Raw genomic sequence first — 23,370 nt, 5'->3', positions numbered from 1 at the left:
TAACCTGGGTTCGTATGTCGTCTGTACGACCATTTTGATGCATTCATATGCAATGCTGCCGTAAACAACAGTTCGTGTAGAGGGTGGTCCAGCGCCACCCACCCGAGTGGAGGGGGAGCGAAATCCCCACCGGCATCTACCACATGGCCGGAAAAGGGGCCCACCAAATCTCCATCCCGAAGCGGGGAGGACCGCGGGACCAACCCCCCACCTTTTGTCTGGAGCACACCTTGTGACATTTTATAATTTACTAGAATGGAAAGGGCAAGCACAGTGCCCTAAAGCAGGAAGGAAGGGGAAAAGGTAGAAAAGAGAGGAAGGAAGGAAAAGAAGGAGAAAGGGAGGAGGGAAGGGAAGGTAGGCAGAGAAGTGAAAAACAAAAAGAACATAGAAGTGGGGGGTCCACTCCGCCCCACCCGCAGGCACGGCAAGCCGGTTAAGAGTAGGATAAGTAATCGTCGGACAAGTGAAAAATTTCCCAGTGAATCCAACGTGTCTTGTGTTCCTCCACCTTGTCCCTTAGAGTTGCTGTAAGCTGTTCCATGTGCCATATATCATTCACTCTGGTAAACCAATGAGAAATAGGGGGTGGCGTTTGTTGTTTCCACATGCTAGGTATACACGCCCTAGCCGCGTTCAGCAAGTGTTTCAGTAGTGATTTGCGGTACCTCTTGCTCGACATAGGTGTCAAGTTGAGGAGAACAGCAGCAGGGTCATCTAGTAGGGAGTAGTCGGTGAGTTTATGCACTATGTGTAGCACCTGTTGCCAGAACGGTCTAATCCTGGGGCATTCCCAAAAAATATGGAGAAGCGTACCCTCCTGGAGACTGCAGCGCCAACAGGAACTGTCGTGTCCCGGGAAGATGGCAGATAGCACCGCTGGGGTACGATACCACCGTGTCAGGATCTTGTATGAGGTCTCCTGATATTTGCTACATAGAGAAGATTTATGAGCAAAGAAAGGCATCTTGTTTTTTTGGTCCGTTGTGAACGTAGTGTTTAGGTCCCTTTCCCACTTAAGGAGGAAAGAAGGGTCATGTTGGGAGGCCGTTAAAAGAAGTATAGAGTAGGAGATTGAAAGTGATTTCTGGATCGTTCCCTCGCCTAAACAGAGGTCTTCAAACTGCGTTAACTGTCTACGGAATTTAGTATGATCAGGAAGGGATCTGAGAAAGCAGGAGAGCTGAAATGATTTCCAGCGTCCCCACACTAATCTTCTAAACTTCCTATATTGATAGTGGTTTGCATATTTTTGAATATTGTTTATATTTTCTTTGTCTTTGTACTTACTGAAAATGTAATAAAAATATAACATAAAAAAAAAAAGAAAAAAAAATACTGCAGATAGTTTCTCTGGGTTCATCGAAAACCGCTTGCAGCTTACAGGATAAGTGTATATTCTGTTTTAGTTTTCCTTTTTTGAGTCCTGTATAATTAACAGGACACACAACAGTTGCTGTCACTAGGTTGCTTGTTTTTCGCCATAAAAGTCTACTGTTCCATTCTGCAATGATCAGGCTGAACTATCTAGAATATGGTATCTAAATTGAAAATAATTTCATATAATATATGATGCCTGTGATGGCCACATAAACATGGTAAACTGTGTCAATAACTCTTCCACTTAAAGCCACATATAGTATTTCTACAGGAGACTCCTTTCACGTCAACCTCCACACCTAACCTGCCGCACTTGTTGTTCAATGGTTTATTTTCTCCTTTCCAGTTTCAAAAGCGAGGGGCATAATGATAGCTATACACAAAACATGCCCCTTTATCTCCACTTCACAGGTTTTAGGCTGAGAAGGTAGCTACATGTTTCTCAAGGGCACTAGTCAGGGTGAGATTTTTACTATAGCCAATATACTGTATACGCTCCGAATACTCACACTATTAACTTCCTATTTAATGTGTTAAAAAAGCTTATTGCGTTTGGGGAAGGCTTTTTGTTGGTAGGTGGGGATTTTAATCTCCCTCCTGGCTCTCAGTTGGTCATCTCTGGGAAGTCATCCTTCTGTTTCAAAGCCCTAAAACATTTTCGTAAACTTTTAGGGGACCTGCATCTAGTGGACAGTTGGAGAGTCAGTATCATTTCCAGTACAGATTATAGTTACTCCAATACCCACGATTCCTACTTGAGAATAGGTCTTCTCTATGTTGACCAATACAATTTACATAGAATAGGTGACCCCAATATTGGTCAAATCACTGTTTCTAATCATGCTCCGGTCTCTTTAACCTTGAAGCCTCAGACCTTGCATAGTCCTGCCTGGACTTGGCATCTAAATGAGTCCTCATTAGATGGCAGTACTATGGTAGCAGATCTATTAAGAAATACAGTAGTTTGAATTAAAATCCACTGATGAGATATCCACACGAGTGTTATGGGAGAATCATAAGGTGGTACTCCGTGGGGTGCTGATAGCACCCGACTCCAGAATTAAAATATAGGCTCAGAGAAATCAAGGACCTGGTTGACAAGATGCGAGGGTTTGAACAAACACACTAGAGTCGACTCCAACCAGCTGACTTATCTAAGTTGATGGAGTTGAGAGCTCACCTGTCTGAGTGCTTTGAATGTAAGGTTAAGCTTAAGCTATGGTAATATGCTTATAAATTCAATGAGTATGTGAATAAATAGGACTGTCTATTGCAGGGGTCTTCAAACTACGGCCCTCCAGCTGTTGCAGAACTACACATCCCATGAGGCATTGTAAAACTCTGACATTCACAGACATGAGTAGGCATAATGGGAATTGTAGTTCCTGAACAACTGGAGGGCCATAGTTTGAAGACCCCTGGTCTATTGACTCCTATGAAAAAAACAGGCTCTCTCCCATGTCCATAAACTGACCTTGCCAGATGGCAGGTTGTGGACTCTGTCCTTATTACAGACTGCTTCAGATCCTATTACAGCTCCCTTTATAATCTTAAATGCCCTCCAAACCCACTGACTGAGTGCCAAAAGTGAACTTTGATACAACAGTATCTCCTAGAAATGGAATACCCCTGCCTTCCCACAGTCAAGGAGCTGAAATGCCCCTTCACTCCCCTAAAAGTATCCATGGTTATTGCAGGTCTCCCTAACAGGTTGATCCCAGGCCGCCAGGTCACCAATGCTTTTTATCAAAAACTATTACATCTCTTGGTGGAACCTCTATGTAATTACCTAATGCCAAAGCCTTGAAAACCCTTCCCCTTGAGAGGAGTTACTTGCCCATATTGTGGTGATAGCCAAACCTAGGAAAGACCCATCATATTGTCAGAATTACCAGCCTATTTCTTTATTAACCACTTCAATATTGGGCATCTTCAAACCCTTCCTGCCCAGGCCAATTTTCAGCTTTCTGTGCTGTCACATTTTAAATGCATAACTTACCCAAATTATATTTTTTTATCATTTTTTTGAGGCAGATTGAGCTTTCTTTTGGTGGTATTTCCTACTGTGTTTTTTTGAATGTTTTGTTAAATAAATTAAAAAAAGACCGAAAATTAAAAAAAACAAAAAAAAACAACAACATTTTTCACAGTTTCTCCTACACTCTTTGCATATAAATAATTTTTCTTCTTCACTGCTGTGTGCTGATGAGGCTCCATTGATGGCCACTAAAGAGGCTGCACTATTGAACACTAAAAAGTACTGATGAGGCTGCACTGATGGGCATAGGAGGTCTGCATATGGGAGGTTGCCCATCTAGAACTGGAAGCCTGTGCTGCAGCCGTCTATCGGCTATAGCGTGACAGAAAGTGGTTAAACTCTGACACAAAAATCCTTTCCAAGGTTTTTACCACCGGGCTATAGGATATCCTCCCTGCGGTCATCCACCCTGATCAAACAGGGTTCATTAAAGGTAGGGAAACCTGAGACAATGCTGTAAGGGCCCTTAATATCCTCCACTGGGCCCATTATCGTTATGGGCCCTTCTAAATCTTGTCAACGAATGCATATTAGCTATAGGGAGCACAAATGACCTGCATATGCCTATGATATATTATTTTACATTTCCCAACATCTTACTACCCTCCTGATATTAATGCTTGAACTTTAGAAAGACGGACATTTGTCTAACTTCCTTATTAACTTTGGGAATTCTGAAATTCTCCCAATTATGATCCTGACCTGATGTTGCAGCTTAAAATAAACCTTCGATTTTACCAAGAAAACACATAAAAACATTTCTTACAATGTTTTTCTTTTTTAACCACTTACCCACTAGGCACTTAAACCCCCTTCCTAACCAGACCAATTTTCAGCTTTTAGTGCTCTCACACTTTAAATGACAATTACTCAGTCATGCATCGCTATACCTATTGCTGAACACTCCCCAACAGGAGACACACAAGGGGCAGGTATAACTGATGTGTAAATGAAGGTAACCCTTGACAAACCATTTCCCTTGCAGGAACAAAATATATAATGTATAATTAATGTAGAGTAGAAAGGACTGCATCACATAGTAGTGATCAGAGATGTATAGTAACGAAGTAGAACTACTTAAGTACTGTACTTAAGTACCGAAATGCGGTATCTGTACTTTCCTAGAGTAGAATTTTTTTCTCCTACTTCTACTTTTACTTCACTACATTTTTTCGATGATTTCGATACTTCTACTCAAGTATTTTTTTTTTGTGCTGCATAGTTACTAGTTACTTTTAAAAAAATTACCACTGCCAGAACAGTAGATGGCAGGTTGCATAAAGCTCAAAAAAATGTGTATAATGTCATTTATAAATCAGCGCATACGAAAATAAAGGCTGTGTATAATAAAAGCTGCTATACCAAATCTTTCCAATAAAAAGAAAATATGAAACAAACAAATAAATGGTGCTACAGCGCTCAAAGTGCATCAAGAAACTACTAACAAACACAGGTTAATCATTTGAATAAATCATTTGAAATAATAAAAACAATATGATGTTCAAACTTTTGACTTATTTCTTTAATAACTACATAACACAGTACTTGTACTTCTACTTTCAGTACTTGAGTAGAATTTTTTTTTCAAAACTACTGGTACTTTTTACTTTTAGTACTTAAGTAGCAAATTTTTTGAAAAAACTACTTGCAATACTTAAGTACAAAAAATGTTGAATACTTTAGTACTTCTACTTAAGTAACTTTTTCTGCGAGCACTTCCACTTCTACTCAAGTAATTTTTTGATCGAGCACTTGTACTTTTACTCAAGTAGAAATTTCGAGTACTTTATACAAGTCTGGTAGTGATAGCAGCAAGTAAAATGTATCCATATATGTATATAATGTGCAGTATAGCAAAGACAAAATGGAAAGACAAGGGGAAGATCAAGCCCACATGTGAGAGAGAGTAAAAAGTAAAAAAGGGGGAAAAAATAGTGCAGCCCAATAGATGTTGGAGAAGAGACACCTGAGAGGGGACATGATAGCAATTTATAAATACCTCAATGGTGATCTCAGCATAGAAAAAAACTATTCAGTCAAAAGGATTGCATGAGGACTCGAGGGCATACAAAGCGATTAGAGGAGAAGCGTTTTAACCTCAGGCGATGTGGGGAGTTCTTTACTGTTAGGGCTACAAGATTGTGGAATTCTCTACCACAAGAGGTGGTTTCTGCAGGAAGTATAGTGGCTTTCAAAAGACTTTTAGACGTACATCTCAAGGATCAGAACATTCATGGGGTATGTGAGATGATTACGGCCACACACACCTACACGGGTTGAACTGGATGGACTATTGTCTTTATTCAGCCTCACCTACTATGTAACTATGTAATAAAAGAAAAAAGTGACTGAATTATAAAGGAGGAAGAAAAAATATATATGTGGAAATAGCGAGGGAATAGGGAATTTGTCAAGGGTTACCTTCATTCACACATCAGTTACACTTGCCCCTTGTGTGTCCCCTGTTGGGGTGTGTTTGGCCTCGCTTAATTCAGCTCCCAGGTCAGACTACTTGGTCTCCACCAGACGTTTGCTTTGTCCTCTTGTACACTGGCTCAGCCAATTTGTAAGTATGGTTTTTCCCTAAATTGGGCTCTCCACAATTTTCCATTCTTTATTGGCCATTATTTTTCATACAATTAAAAACTGATATTATGTATTTTTTAGACTTTTTTGAAGAGTGAACGATTGACTCACAAAACGCATCGGGTTAGAAAGATGCATCTAGTTCACCATTAAATGGTATTATTGCTATGCGCAAGCATGTATACCAACCATCATGTCCTTTATCATGTACTGTAATTATGTCTGTATTGGCACATGCATTTGCACATATGTTGATGTTTTTTATACTTAATAAATGTGCTACTATATCTACTCCATTACAATTGACCATTTGTGTACACCTCATTTAAAGACCCAGGGCTATATCCTTTTTTCTTTGCAAATGGTCAGTTGTCCTTTCCCAGTCTCTGTCAGCCTGCTGGTACTTAGATTGTTTTCCTACAAGTAAGAGAATTTATTACTTGCAGGACGAAGTTGAGAGTGTGTACATCACATTGACCTTCCCTTACTCCATCCAAAGCAAAAACGTTTTCACTGGAGTTGGTTTTTAGTTGCAGCAGAGTTTGCTGAGATACCATTAATGGAAGCTTGGGTTGAAAAGCAGACCAGAAGAAAAAATGAGTCTTAATTTCCTTCATGTACACAAACAATATGTTCCTTTTTTACCTGAAGGCCCGCTGTTTCCTCTTTCTCCTTTTGGGCCTGTTGCTCCGGTGACCCCTCGTGTACCAGGTACTCCTAAAATATAACATGTAATACAGTGACCAAATGATTTAAAGTTAGATCAACATATACAATTGGATTTATATACAAGGATATATACAAGGCTTGCTAAAATAGTATTTCCCAAAAAATCTTAAAAGTAAACTACAAATCCCAGGACCCCCCATAGCAAAACTTTATTTGCCCCCCTCCAGCTTTAGTTTGGTGGGCAGTGAACTAAGTTGCAGATCTAATAATAGTCAACTTTACCACATTACCCTTAATATAATCCCCCTATGAACATTGAGGCCCAATGACCTATATTGCAGACCTAGATATAGCCTCCATGTATCATATTTACACTATATGAGACTTCTAAAAATGTAAAAAATATGTAAACTCTAAAATGGTCCAATTTACCATATTACCCTTAGATACTGTACACAGGCCCATAATGTAGACCTGAAAATAACCCTCTATTTACCATACTATTCATAATATGAGCTCTCATAAACACTGATGCCCAGGGGCCCAATTTACAGACACTGCCCATATACCATATTACTGATACTGTAAGCTGCACTATACCTGAGCACCCTATATTGCAGACCTAGTTAGACCAGTTCTAAATCAGCTATGGTGCATGTTTTCCTCTCTGTGGCTCGTCCTTTTATGATTAAAATGTTAATGAGGAAACTCATTCATGTTGGCACAGAGGGTTCACTTTAGTGAACAAAGTTCCCAGTTACCTGGGGTCCCTTTGGCTCCTCCTTCTCCTTTTAGTCCAGGTAGTCCAGAAATTCCTCGTACTCCAGGAGGGCCTAGTCAAGAAAGAATAAAAGCTTAAGTTTTTTCTGCTTTGTTTTTGATCTCCCTGGTTCCTCCTTCACCCTCAATGAGTTTCTAAAAGGACCTGTAGGCTTGTGGTGCAAAAAAAACTATCACCCCATAACCCTACAGATAGACATTTTTTAAAGGTCAAAATTGCATCAGTGGATGCAGTGACTGGTGTGTGTTTCTATTACAACACATGGTGGCAGCTACCATGTGTACTGAAAGGGTTAACTGGTCAGTTGACCTTTCCCTTTGACTGTCTCTGTCAGCCTGGTGGTATTTAGATTATTTTTCTGCAAGTGGGAAAATCTATTTGCAGGGCGAAGTTGAGAGTGTGTACATCACACTGACCTTCCCTTACTCCTTCCAAAGTAAAAAAGTTTTCACTGGAGTTGGGTTTCAGTTGCAGCAGAGTTTGCTAAAATACGATTTTTGGAAGCTTGGGTTGAAAAGCAGACCAGAGGAAAAAATTTGTCTTAATTTCCTTCATGTGCACAATCAATATGTCCTTTATTTACCTGAAGGCCCACTGTTTCCTCTTTCTCCTTTTGGGCCTGTTAGTCCGGTGAGCCCTCGTGTACCAGATGCTCCTAAAAAGCCATGTAATACAGTGACCGAATGATTTAATGTTAGATAAGTATATACAACTGTATTTATATACAACAAGGATATATACAACAAGGCTTGCTAAGATAGTATTTCCCAAAAAATCTTAAAAGCAAACTACAAATTCTAGTACACCCATAGCAAAACTTTATTTGCCCCCCTCCAACTTTAGTTTGGTGGGCAGTGAACTAAGTTGAAGATCTAAGAATAGTCACCTTTACCACATTTCCCCAAATATAATCCCCCTATGAACATTGGGCCCAATGAACATTGGGGCCCAATGACCTATATTGCAGACCTAGATATAGCCTCCATTTATCCATTTTTCCACTATACGAGACCTCTAAATATGTGAAATATGTAAACTCTAAAAATGACCTTAGAATGTTCCAATTTACTATGTTATCCTGAGATACTGTGTTCCAGTAGGTGCCAATTGGCCCATAAAGCAGACCTAACAATAACCCCCATTTAACATACTATTCCTAATAGGAGCTCTCATAAACACTGATGCCCAGAGGCCCATTTTGAAGACGCTGCCCTTTGACCAAATTACTGATACTGTAAGCTGCTATATACCTGAGCGCCCTGTATTGCAGACCTAGTTATACACTTATTCTCAATCAGCTATGGTGCGTGTTTTCCTCAATGTGGCTCGTCCATTTATCACTAAAATGTTAATGAGGAAACTCATTTGTGTGGTCACATAAGGTTCACTTTAGAAAACAAAGTTTCCAGTTACCTGGTCCCCCGTTGGCTCCTCTTTCTCCTTTTAGTCCAGGTAATCCGGCAATTCCTTGTACTCCAGGAGAGCCTAGTCAAGAAAGAGTAAAAGCTTAAGGTTATTCTGCTTTGTTTTTGACCTCCCTGGTTCCTCCTTCTCCCTCAATGAGTTTGTGAAAAGGTCCTGTAGGCTTGTGGTGCAAATAAACTATCACCTCATTACTCTACAGTTGCAAAAGAAGTGGGGAAAAAGAGGTCTTTACAAAATGAATCAACCCTGTCTGGGAACCACCACTCATTATATTAGGATCAGAGGAAACATGCTCATCTCCAATATAATCCAAAATACTGTTCAAAAAGGATATCTTCCAATAGAGCAAAATATAGGCTATGTGCAGATGCAAAATGGTTTGGACCTGTAGGATCGGGATGATGCACTGTTGCCAGAAATCTTTTTACTTACATATTTCTATACACTTCCTGCCTAGGATTAATAAATGGCCTTCTGTTTACTAAGAATTCATATTCCCAGAGAGATCGTTGCATTATATTGCTAGTGCCTGTATGTTCGGTTGTAAGTTTACTGCTAAACTGTTGTATAGAAGCTGATTGCAGTTGTGTGCCTCCCTTGTCCCTCTACCTCCCATCTCTGTACCCTCAAGTACACTTGAGACTAACCTTTCTATTCCCATTACATACCTTACTATTTAACCCAGTGATGACATCATTGGATCTAAGTGCTTTTCTTTGCATTCTGGCAATGTGTTGTATATAACTTGTTGAAAACATCAGAGCACCCTGTCTTAATACTCCTCTTAAGGGTCCTTAACCCTAATGAAAGCACTGGACCAGTTCTTGCAAAGAGTTTTGCAAATACCAAAATGCCCTGATGAGTGGATGCTAGATTAATCTGGAGTATTGGGCGTTACTAGGCAGACTGCATTTGCTTTTTAACAAATGCACACATGTGTTAAGGAGCCTACATGATTGAACTGAAATCCAATGAATGATAGGGGCATGCCAGCTAAAATCACATTGGAGATGGTGCTGGAAATCCTCATCCAGGTAATGAGGCAGGCTCTCTCTGACTTGCTGCAGCTTTTAATGCACATTGTTAGAAGCCAGAGTAAGCAATTTCAGTACAGTATTGGAGCCTCTACAACTGTGCAAGGCTGATGGGAAGGCTGAAGTTCAGCTTCAAATGTTTACTGACAAAGTCTTAAAATATGCACACGCGTTAATCAGATTGGCTGGTCTTCCTCCCACCAGACAGCTCCCTGTGGAGTTTGTCAGACAGAGAGTCTGAAAGAAAACATCTTCTGCCATAGTACTTTGTGTCTCCAGTGTCATGAATAAACTCAGTTTTAAATGTTTATTTTTTAAACAAAGATTTTATATACATAGTGAAAAAAAAAATCGTATAAAACGGTTTCAAAAATTATAAACTAAAATTTAGGTGTCAGGAACCATAAACCAGACAGAGACAGAAAGTGCAGTTAAAATCACACCTGTAATGAAATGGCAAAAATAACACAGTTCAGGGACTTAGTAAAACAACAGAAGCCAAAGTTTGGATGCCAGAGCAGGTAATCAGATGAGTCGGGGCCGGGAAATCAGAAGTCAGAGAAGTCAGGAGCAAAAAACAGGAACAGGAATCTGAAGGAAATCAGCCTATCCAAGTCATACACAGGAGCACTGGAAGGAACGCACTGAGAGATCATAGACCACGCAAGGGCAAGGAGGAAAAAAGCTAAGCAGCTTAAATAGCGAAAGGGGGCTGGCTTTAGGCTGAACTAATGAGGCAGGTTAATGGTAACCAGGTGAGTCAATGTGGTAACAATGAGTGGCTGGTAACTAACCAACAAAATAATCAAGCATGATCTCGGATCAACCGCTGTCACAGCTGTATCAACCACTCGCCAGAGGACTGAAAATTCAGTCAGTTAAACGGTGCAGTCCATGTGGTTGAATCAAGCATATAATAAAGTAGACAACTGTCTACCAAGAAAGTCACATATGTGGGATACTATGGTTGAAGTAAAAAACAGATGGTCGGATGCCGGTGCTGAGTGAAATTGTGAGCGAAGGGGCTACGTCCGAAATGGGAGATATCTACATACATGAGGTGGTGAGCAATTCCCCCAGTTCCATCTTCCCCAGAGGTACCCCCGCTCAGCTCAATTGGAGCCTATGACTTACCCACTCTGACTGCCCTATTTAGCACCCTGATTACTATGTCTCCACCACACATCTAGGAGTCCTGGTCCTGGAAGAAGATTACAAGGAATTTCTGTAGAGCACATTGTTTACAACATAGGAACCTCCGATACATACCTGTTGTTTCATCTGACACCCAGTCATGTTCCAACACTCTGATATTTGAGAGCTCTGAACCAGCACTAAATGTAATCTCAGAGATGAACTTTGAGCGTCTCCTGTTAATCTAGATGAGGAATGATGTTGTTCTTCCTGCAGGAATACTACTGCTCTAGTCCTCGATCTGCTGAGAGTGACTGGGTGTATAGATGACTGCATGTGCAGCTGCTACACCCAGTTTTAGACAACATTGTCTTTTATTTTAGTATAGGTGTGGTGAAGGCCACTATATTGGTACTTTTTGTTTGCAATGTGATATTTTTTCAATAAAGCTGTTTTTTACTTCAACCGTGGTGTCCCATATATGTGACTTTCTTGGTAGACAGTTGTCTTCCATTTTATAGGGTAATTAACCGACAGCTGAGCAGCTTCTGAGCACTGAAAGAAATAAAGCACAGAGGAGGGCCTCCCTCCGGTCATCCTCCCTGATCAAACAGGGTTCATTACAGGAAGGGAAGCCTACGACAACATTGTAAGGGCCCTTAATATCCTCCACTGGGCTCGTTATTGCCCGGAGAAATCCTCCTTCCTAATCTTGTCAATAGGTGCCAAAAAGGCATTTGAAAGGGTGGATTGGCTGTTCATGGAGTAGTCCCTGCTCAAATTGGGCCTGGGTAAAAAAATGATGGGGTGGGTTTTAGCCATCCATCATGACCCAGAGGCTAAAGTGAAAGAAAACGGGATTCTATATGAGCAATTTGGAATTTGCAATGGGACCAGGCAGGGGTGCCCACTATCCCCACTCTTGTTCATTCTGGTGTTAGAATTCCTTTTAAGGAAGGTCCGGCAGAATGGAGACATTAAGGGAGCCCATATTGGCTCTATGGAGCACAAATTGTCTGAATATGCTGATGATACATTATTTTACATCTCTCAACCTCTTACTACCCTCCCGATTTGAATGTCCGAACTTCAGAGATACGGATATTTGTATAACTTCCGTATTCATTTTGGGAAATCTGAAATTCTCCCTACTATGATCCTGCTAGACCTGATGTTGCAGCTTCCATCTACCTGGAAAACATATACAGTGACCTATCTAGGCACACACATCTTAAATGTTTGCATTCCCTAAATAATAGAACACTGCTACAGGCTATAGAAACAGACCTGAAGCATTGGCAGAATGTTGCTTATGTCTGTTTTTAAACCATAAAAAATATTTGGAATTCTTTAAGCTGAATCTCCGAATGCTCTAACTAGAAATGATGGAATTCTGCTTCTGTGAAGAAGCTACGTTAGTGTAAACTCTGTTACATTCCTGGGTGGACGTGGTAGCGAGTGATACAGACATTTTTAAAGGTCAGAATCCCATCAGTGGATGCAGTGACTGGTGCGTGTTTCTATTACAACACACGGTGGCAGCTATCGTGTGTACTGAAAGGGTTAACTGTTCAGTTGACCTTTCCCAGTGGTGGTCTCTGTCAGCCTGCTGGTACTTAAATTGTTTTCATGCAAGTTGGAAAATCTATTTGAAGGGCGAAGTTGAGAGTGTTTACATTACACTAACCTTCCCTTACTCCATCCGAAGCAAAAAAGTTTTCACAGGAGTTGGGTTTCAGTTGCAGCAGAGTTTGCTGAGATACCATTAATGGAAGCTTGGGTTGAAAAGCAGACCAGAAGAAAAAATGAGTCTTAATTTCCTTCATGTACACAAACAATATGTCCCTTTTTTACCTGAAGGCCCGCTGTTTCCTCTTTCTCCTTTTGGGCCTGCTGCTCCGGTGAGCCCTCGTGTACCAGGTGCTCCTAAAAAGCCATGTAATACAGAGACCGTATGATTTAAAGTTAGATCAACCTATACAACTGTATTTACTGTATATACAACAAGGATATATGCAAGGCTTGCTAAAATAGTATTTCCCAAAACAACCTTAAAAGCAAACTACAAATTCTAGTACCCCCATAGCAAAACTTTATTTGCCTCCCTCCAACTTTAGGTTGGTGGGCAGTAAACTAAGTTGCAGATCTAATAATAGTCACCTTTACCACATTACCTCTTATATAATTCCTCCTATGAACATCGGGCGCATTGATCTATATTTCAGACCTAGCTATAGCCTCCATATATCATATTTTATGGGACCTCTAAAAATGTAACATATATAAACCCTAAAAATAAACTTGGAAAGTTCCACCTTACCAAATTACCCTTAAATATACAGTAGGTGCCAACTGGCCCATAATGCAGACCTACAAATAACTCCCATTTACCATATTATTCCTAATGTGATCTCTCATAAACACTGATGCCCAGGGGCTAATTTTGCAGACACTGCCCTTTTACCATATTACTGATATTGTTAGCTGCTATATACCTGAGTGCCCTATATTGCAGATCTAGTTATACCAGTTCTCAATCAGCTATGGTGCATGTACTCCTCTCTGTGGCTCTCCTTTTTATCAGTAAAATCTCAATGATTTTTTTTTTCATTTTCAAATCTTATAAATCATTTATGTAAGCACTAAGGGTTGACTTTAATGGGCAAAGTTCCCATTTACCTGGTGTCCCGTTGGCTCCTCTTTCTCCTTTTAGTCCAGGTAATCCGGCAATTCCTTGTACTCCAGGAGGGCCTAGTCAAGAAAGAGTAAAAGCTCAAGTTTATTCTGCTTTGTTCTTAAACCCCTTGTTCCTCCTTCACCCTCAAAGAGTTACTATCAAGACCTGTAGGCTTGTGGTGCAAAAAAACATCACCTCATAACTGTACAGTTGCAAAAGCAGTGGGGAAAAAGAAGTCTTTACACAAAAATCCCACCCTATCTCTGAACCACCACTCATTTTATTAACCACGGCCAAGCAATTGTTTGCGATTCAGCACTGCATTCCTTCGACAATTGCGCAGTCGTGCAATGCTGTACCCAAATAAAACTGATGTCCTTTTTTCCCAAAAATATAGCTCTCTTTTGGTGGTATTTGATCACCTCTGCAATTTTTATTTTTTGCACTATAAAGAAAAAAAGACCAACAATTTTGAAAAAAAATAAAAAGTATATATAATTTTTTTTAACTTTCAGCTATAAATCATTTCCATTAAAAAAAATTGAAAAATCTAATTATTTCATCATGTTAGGCCAATATGTAGTCTGCTACATTTTTTTGGTATAAAAAATCCCAATAAGTGTATATTGATTGGTTTGCGCAAAAGTTGTCACTTCTACAAATTAGGGGAAAGATTTATGTCATTTTTATTCATTTTATTTTTTTTACTAGTAATGGTGGCGATCAGCGATTTTTAGCGGGACTGCGACATGACATATAGGACACCTAACTGACATTTCTGACACTTTTGGAAAGACCAGTGACATTACTACAGCAATCAATGCTAAAAATATGGACTGGTACTGTGCTAATGACACTAGCAGGGAAGGGGTTAACACCAGGGGCGATCAAAGGGTTAAATGTGTCCCTAGGGGGTGCTTTCTAAATGTGTGGGGGATGAGCTTGCTGAATGAACACAGAGACCTGTGTTCCAAAATAAGAGGATCACAGGATCCCTGTGTTCATTACTGACAGAACAGCGGTCTGTCATGTTTACAACAGCAGACCGTCATTCTGTCTCCATGTGGGTCCATCACGGGTGCCCAGCTGGACCGGTTGATCGGCACACCCTGTAGCCATTTGGCGGATGCGCGTGCCCCCACTAGCGGTCCCACAAAACGACGTACAGTTACGTTGTTTCACAGGACAGAGCCGACTTGCTGCAGTATATGTACTGCTGGCGATCGGCAAGTGGTTAAGATCAGCGAGAACATGTTCATCTCTAATAAAATCCAAAATATTGGTCAAAAATGATACCTTCCAAAAAAGCACACAGTATGTGCAGATGCAAAATAGTAGGTCTTGGTTGTGCAGAGCTACCTAGGGTTATGTTGACCCCGTTCGCAGCAGCCATGTAGTGTTTAGACTTGTAGGATCGGGATGATGCACTGTTGTCAGAATGCCTAACTCTGAACCAACCACGTGAAGAGACAAGAACCCTCTTCACAGTAGGTGAGGTAACATGTTTTATGGTGATTGGAAATCGGTTAGAGTCTGTTGGGTTGGGTTTAGTCTATCCCACATCAATATCTCTATCAATTAGGCAGTTTATGAACATTGGGGCCCAATGACTTATATTGCAGACCTAGATATAGCCTCCATTTATCATATTTCCCCTATATGGGACCTCTAAAAATGTAAAATATGTAAACTCTAAAAATGAACTTGGAAAGTTTCAATTTATCATATTACCCTTAAATAAACAGAAGGTGCCAATTGGCTCATAATGCAGACCTATAAATAACCCCCAATTACCATAATATTCCTAATATGAGCTCTCATAAACACTGATACCCAGGGGCCCATTTTCCAGACATTGCCCTTTTACCATATTACTGATAATATAAGCTGCTTTACACCTGGGCGCCCTATATTGCAGACCCAGCTATACCAGTTCTCAATCAGCTATGGTGCATGTATTCCTCTCTGTGGCTCTTCCTTTTATCAGTAAAATGTCAATGAGAAAACTGAGTAATTCTTTTAGATTTATTTTCATTTTCAAATCTTACAAATCATTCATGTAAGCACAGAGGGTTCACTTTAGTGAGCAAAGTTCCCAGTTCAAAACATAACAGTGCAGCGCAAAACCTTTCAATACTAAATAGCTAAAAAGTCCTAGTTATGTGGTTAGTATCTTTAATCCTCATAGGTAATGGGATAGATTCTGTTACTGCCCAGCCCAGCTAGGACAATATGTAGACTTTCTCCTCCAACCCTTGCTATTGAGAAATTATGCTTATATAAGGATACTAAACAAATCGTTCAAATTTTGGAAACCTTAACCAGTACCCCTTCCAGCATTTTGGTAACTGCACATGTCATTTCTTTGTATACTAACATAGGCCACAATGATGCCTTGGCATCAGTGGAATGGGCTTTGGCTGGCTCAGATCTGATTGGAAAACACAGAAAGTTCCTTCTAAATAGTCCTAATTTTTGAATCGCCGGACTTCTTGCAGTGTTGCGATGGGCACCTGCTTCACTCCTAGTGCAGCCAATTTGTTTACTGCCCATTGGGAATAAGAGGTGGTGTTCAGGGATCGCCATTTTCAACTAGTCTGTTACAAGAGGTTCGTTGATGATCTGATTATGATGTGGGAGGGGGACAGTGCTAATTTGGAAGTATTTACAAGTAAATTGAATAAAAATTATAAAAACATTAATCTGACGTGGAATATTAAATTGCATCATAGGATCTTCCTCAATTTGGAAATCTTTAAAGAGGGGGGTTGGTTTCGGACATTTGAAATTGACAGATAGGAATGGCTATATAGCCTTGGACAGTTGCAACCACAGAATGTGGTTGTGTAACATCCCTAGGGGACAATTTATAAGACTTAGGAGCAACTGTTCATCTGATGAAGATTTTCTGTCCCAGTCTCAGGTGTTAACCCAAAGATTCCATTAGAAAGGGTATGAGAAAATTGCTATAGATAATGAGATTGAAAGGGTTAGATCTTTCGATAGTAGTGCAATTGTAACCAATACTCAAAAGTGACGAAGTGCCAACAATGGCAAATACCATACAATTCTTAATTACAATGTTTACCTGATGGGCACCAGATGGGCACCTGCTTCACTCCCAGTGTGGCCAATTTGTTTATTGCCCACTGGGAATAAGAGGTGGTGTTCAGGGATCGCCATTTTCAACTAGTCTGTTACAAGAGGTTCATTGATGATCTGATTATGATGTGGGAGGGGGACAGAGCTAATTTTGAGGTATTTACAAGTAAGTTGAATAAAAATGATAAAAACATTAATCTGACGTGGAATATTGAATTGCATCACATGATCTTCCTCGATTTTGAAATCTTTAAAGAGGGGGATCGGTTTTGGACTAGATCTTTCGATAGTAGTGCAATTGTAACCAATACTCAAAACTGACGAAGTGTCAACAATGGTAAATACCGTACAATTCTTGATTACAATGTTCAGGGCCGCTGATAGAAATCATGGGGCCCCGTACAGCCTACCTGACGGGGCCCCCTTTAGCCCCACCCTCAACTCCGCCCCTGGTCCCGCCCCAGACCCTGCCTTATATGTGCTGCTTTTACTAACAGAACAGTCTGGTTTTTCTCCTTGCTTTGCAGTGAGACTAAATAGCCAGATCACTGATCTGTGTACAAAGCATACAGCAAAGTCAGTATAACTAGCAGAAGATGGATATATATAGGCTCACAACATGCATTGCTCTTTTACGTTTGGAAAATTGTTACTGCCATCAGAACCTTATCACATAGGTATTTTGTTACATGGCAGGGTCTCTTAAAGAAATACAGTGATTATAAAAATTTGTCATCAGCCATTGCTGACCATTGCTTTTGAAAATGCTAGCTGCTTTATTGGCACATGATGCAGTGGCTTCAATACATTCTGCAATTTTAGCTAAAATTAGCAAAACTAATTTAGGTGGGTCTTATATTACAAAGCAAAGTATGCTTATTTAGTTAGGGCCCCTTCTCCATGCTGCAGTACAATTAAAAATAAAAACCTGTGGGGGAAAAAAAGTTAATAATTTACTTAGGAAACGTACTAAACCTGCAGCTTACATGTGCTCCATCCACAATATAGTGTGGCTCCCTCTGCTCACTGTAAGCTGTCTCTCCTTGCCACTGCTGCTGCCACCCGCCTCACATAAGCCTCTTGATCTCGGCTGCTGAGTGGGGACCTGAGCGGAGGAAGATCACTCTGCCAGGGTAGGCAATGGGCAGCCACAGTGGCAGGCATCCGGGACTTTAGCACAGCAGCCAGCAACATGCGGAGCAGGTGCGGGAATGCGCATGCGCCGAAAGTTGAAAAGAAAAAAGTCCCTCAACTGCTCCGCCTCCACCATCCCATAATCAGAAAGGGGCCCTGGAATTGCATGTAGTATATAACACTCCCTAAGCTAGAAGGAGTGGAATGAGCGGGGGGTGCATTTTGTCTGTGAGGCTGCCCGGGCCCTCCCTGCTAAGCTCATGTACTGGCTTATCAGTGGCCCTGCACTGAGAACCCTCAAGTGTTTTTCTAATGGGGTAATGTCTGTTGAGGACCATAGCATCAGGAAGTCCTGAACCTCTTGCAAGTCAGAACCCGGGATCCATAGGACCTTGAAGTGCCTAGCCCCGAACTGATCCACAATGGGGTCGGGCCCCAAAATCATGCCAATCAATAGCCCTGTCTATGAATGACTTGTAATGTCTCTATGGGTGGCCAGATGTAAATGCACTCATATCCATTTTACATCATGCTAGCTTTGATCTATAACATTTAGGTCTGCAGACCCGGAGGAAGGAGGGTGGACACAAGTCCATTTACATCCAAACCCCCATAGACCTACATGGAACATTCAATCAGATCCGCATGTAAAGCTGACAGGCGGACCTAATTGAAAAGCTTGGTTGAAAGGCTATTTAAGGGGAGCGGTGGTAGTGGGAGGTAAAAACATGGCTCAGCTGCATGTTCTTACTCCCCCCTTTCCCCTTCCAAACACAAGAGTGAACTAGCAACTCATGCTTATAATCATATTCATTATGATGATCACAGCACAGCATGGACTTTATGGCTCTGTGTCACATGGCTGCTGGGTGCTGACTTTGTTAAGGCTGTACTGTGTTACAATCAGTATGGCCATAAGTTAACAAAGTCAGCACCCAAAAGCCATATAACACAGAGCCAGAGCCATAAAGTACATGCTGTGCTGTGATCATCATAATGAATATGATTATAAGCACACAGTCAGGGAGTCTGGGAGCTGTACCTTCCTTCCATAGAAGTCTGTCAGTGTCACTGTGTGCTGCTGGTCTGTGCACTGCTGAGCCCTCTCATCCATCTCTCATCAGTCACTTCCTCATTCCACAGCATGCACAAACGAATCACTCCGCCAGGGCGGCCGGAACTACATATTCATTCAGTGCAGCATATTCACAGTGCACAAGGTTAGTGTGCCTACGCCCCGAAAATGGAAATAAAGTCCCTCCTCTGCTATCACCTCCTGGGCCCCTCTGTTGACCTCATGGGGCCCAGGAAAATATATTTATACACCCTGTAATGAAATTGAAGTGGGGGATGGAATTTAAAGGATTTCTATTTATTTAGGCAGAAGTTAACTTAAAGCTGCCCGGGCCCCTAGTGGAGCTCATGGAGCCCGGGCCCGGTACAGCAGGGCTGGTTGTACTGCCCTATCAGCGGCCCTGACAATGTTTATTATAAGAGATTTGAGAACACTGTAACCAAACACTGGGCAATACTCAAACAAAATTGTGTCCTTGGCCAATTACTACCTTTACGTCCACAGTTTATCTATAGAAAGACACCTTCTCTTGGTGACAATATTGCTCCAGGGGTCATTGATCCCCCATGTAATCATAATAATAGGCTTATTTCCTTTCTATCGTGGTTTTTTGCATGTAGTAGATGCACAGCCTGTAAAATTTCTAAGGTGAACATTAAAAAAAGGAAGGTATCAATTTCTTCAATCACCAAGAGACAGTATAACATTTGAGATTTGATTACTTGAACCACATAGGGCATTGAATGTATGTTGGAGTGTTAGTGCAGCATATATATATATATATATATATATATATATATATATATATACAGTCAGATCCATAAATATTTGGACATCAACACTATTTTAATCTTTTTGGCTCTATACACCACCACAATGGATTTGAAATTTAATTTGAGGGTATTTACATCCAAATCAGGTGAACGGTGTAGGAATTACAACAGTTTGTATATGTGCCTCGCACTTTTTAAGGGACCAAAAGTAATGGGACAGATTAACAATCATAAATCAAACTTTCACTTATTAATACTTGGTTGCAAATCCTTTGCAGTCAATTACAGCCTGAAGTCTGGAACGCATAGACATCACCAGACGCTGGGTTTTATCCCTGGTGATGCTCTGCCAGGCCTCTTCCGTTCCTGCTTGTTCTTGGGGCATTTTCCCTTCAGTTTTGTCTTCAGCAAGTGAAATGCATGCTCAGTCGGATTCAGGTCAGGTGATTGACTTGGCCATTGCATAACATTCCACTTCTTTCCCTTAAAAAACTCTTTGGTTGCATTCGCAGTATGCTTCGGGTCATTGTCCATCTGCACTGTGAAGCGCCGTCCAATGAGTTCTGAAGCATTTGGCTGAATATGAGCAAATAATATTGCCCGAAACACTTCAGAATTCATCCTGCTGCTTTTGTCAGCAGTCACATCATCAATAAATACAAGAGAACCAGTTCCATTGGCAGCCATACATGCTCACGCCATGACACTACCACCACCATGCTTCACTGATGAGGTGGTATGCTTTGGATCATTTGCAGCTCCTTTCTTTCTCCATACTCTTCTCTTCCCATCACTCTGGTAAAAGTTGATCTTGGTCTCATCTGTCCATAGGATGTTGTTCCAGAACTGTAAAGGCTTTTTTAGATGTTGTTTGGCAAACTCTAATCTGGCCTTCCTGTTTTTGAGGCTAACCAATGGTTTACATCTTGTGGTGAACCCTCTGTATTCACTCTGGTGAAGTCTTCTCTTGATTGTTGACTTTGACACACATACACCTACCTCCTGGAGAGTGTTCTTGATCTGGCCAACTGTTGTGAAGGGTGTTTTCTTCACCAGGGAAAAAATTCTTCGGTCATCCACCATAGTTGTTTTCCGTGGTCTTCCGGGTCTTTTGGTGTTGCTGAGCTCACTGGTGCGTTCTTTCTTTTTAAGGATGTTCCAAACAGTTGATTTGGCCACACCTAATGTTTTTGCTAACTCTCTGATGGGTTTGTTTTGTTTTTTCAGCCTAATGATGGCTTGCTTCACTGATAGTGACAGCTCTTTGGATCTCATATTGAGAGTTGACAGCAACAGATTCCAAATGCAAATAGCACACTTGAAATGAACTCTGGACCTTTTATCTGCTCCTTGTAAATGGGATAATGAGGGAATAACACACACCTGGCCATGGAACAGCCGAGCAGCCAATTGTCCCATTACTTTTGGTCCCTTAAAAGTGGGAGGCACATATACAAACTGTTATAATCCCTACACCTTTCACCTGATTTGGATGTAAATACCCTCAAATTAAAGCTGGAAGCCTGCAGTTAAAGCGCATCTCGTTTGTTTCATTTCAAATCCATTGTGGTTGTGTATAGAGCCAAAAAAATTAGAATTGTGTCGATGTCCCAATATTTATGGACCTGACTGTATATATATATATATATATATATATATATGTATATATATATATTCAATATATAGGTAGGAAATCCAGGGCTCTCCATGTGAAGAATGAAGGACATGTGAGTAACATTAAAAGAGGGGTGAAAACCCACAGTGTATTTAAGCTTTTTAGAACTTGCCACAATAAATATCTCAGGGCTTCAAGCTGTGAGTCCTTGAAAAAGTCAAGAACCATTGGAGAAGTGGAAATGTTGTTCGACATTTGAGCCACAGGGAGTAGTTTTGGATCTATGAAACCAAGGTTCTGACTCTTGCTGGTTTTTACGCTGCACTGTTATGTTTTGAATTTGTATTGAAGTATTGCGTATATTTTACTTTATTTTATTCGTTTAGCTTCAGGGGTCTGTGTTGAATATATATTTTGCATTACAAAGTTCCCAGTTACCTGGTGCCCCATTGGTTCCTCTTTCTCCTTTTACTCCAGGTGGTCCAGCAATTCCTTGTACTCCAGAAGGGCCTAGTCAAGAAAGAGTAAAAGCTTAAGTTTATTCTGCTTTATTTTTGACCTCCCTGGTTCCTCCTTCACCCGCAATGAGTTTCTAACAGGACCTGTAGGCTTGTGGTGCAAATAAACTATAACCTCTTAACCCCAAAGCTGCAAAAAGTAGTGGGGAAAAATAGGTCTTTACACAATGATTCCACCTTATCTGGGAACCACCACTGATTTTATTATGATGAGGGAGAACATGTTCATCTCTAATAAAATCCAAAATATTGGAAAATATTGGTCAACAATTATACCCTCCAACACAGCACAATATAAGCTACAGTATGTACAGATGCAAAAAGCTAGGCCTTAGTGGTACAGAGCTACCTAGGGTTATGTAGTCCCCATTCATAACAGCCATGCAGTGTTTGGACTTGTAGCATCGGGATGATGAACTGTTGCCAGAAATATTTTTACTTCTGTACATATTTCTATGTACTTACTGCCTAGGAATATAAAAAAATATAAAAAAGAGTAAAAGCTTAAGTTTATTCTGCTTTGTTTTTGACCTCCGTGGTTCCTGCTTCGAACTTAATGAGTTTCATTCAATCACCTCAAAACCCTAAAGTTGCAAAAGCAGTGGGGAAAAAGAGGTCTTTACACCCTATCTGGGAACCACCACTCATTTTAATAAGATCAGAGGAAATATGTGTATCTCTATCCAAATCCAAAATATTGGTCAAAAATTATACTTTCCAATAGAGCACAATATAAGCTGTATGCAGATCCAAAATGGTTAAGATTTGTAGGATCGGGATGATGCACTGTTGCCAGAAATCTTTTTACTTCTGTACATATTTCTATGCAGTTTCTGCCTAGCAATATAAAATTAATAAATGGCCTTCTGTGTACTAAGAATTCATATTTCCAGAGAGATTGTTGCAATATACTGCTAGTGCCTGTATGTTTGGGTGTAAGTTCACTGTTAAACTGTATGAAATTGCATTGTGTAGAAACTGATTGCAGCTACTATGTGCCTCCCTTGTCCCTCTACCCCCCTCCCCATCCCTGTATCCTTAGTACCCTTGAGACTAACCTTTCTATTTTCATTACATATCTTGCTTTAAACCCAGTGATGACATCATTGGATCTCTGTGCTTCTCTTTGCAATGCAGGCAGATCATGGCTGGTGGGAGGGGCTGGCAAGGTGTTGTACATAACTTGTTGAAAACATCAGAGCACCCTGTTTAGTACTACTCTTAAGGATCCTCAACCCTAATGCAAGCAGTGGGCTGGTACTTGTGAGGAGTTTTGCAAATATCAAAATGCCCTGATGAGTGGCTGCCCAATCAGTCTGGAGCATTGGGTGCAGGGGAATTGCCCCCTGGGCCTCTCTGATGCCCCGTAAAAAGGCTGCACTGCTTCTGCCACAGACATGCCTAAAGGATTCTTGGTGAAGAGAAGTAA

General features: G+C 40.7%; 1 protein-coding gene across 1 annotated transcript in view; it reads right to left on the bottom strand.

Annotated features, from left to right (window-relative positions):
• LOC309562793 (uncharacterized protein) overlaps nucleotides 1–23,370 on the bottom strand; it is a 152,518-nt gene that overhangs the window by 115,091 nt on the left and 14,057 nt on the right. The window contains exons 4-5 of the mRNA XM_082267098.1: nucleotides 21,862–21,933; nucleotides 8,038–8,109 (exon numbers count right to left, since the gene is read on the bottom strand). Of these exons, the coding sequence (XP_082123224.1) occupies nucleotides 8,038–8,109; nucleotides 21,862–21,933 (144 nt within the window). The remainder of the gene's footprint in view (nucleotides 1–8,037; nucleotides 8,110–21,861; nucleotides 21,934–23,370) is intronic.

The sequence above is a fragment of the Pelophylax lessonae genome (genome assembly GCF_965119305.1).
Source record: "Pelophylax lessonae genome assembly, chromosome: 9".
Lineage (NCBI taxonomy): Eukaryota > Metazoa > Chordata > Amphibia > Anura > Ranidae > Pelophylax > Pelophylax lessonae.
Note: the sequence above shows the minus strand (reverse complement) of the source record. Positions and strands in the feature narration are given on the sequence as shown.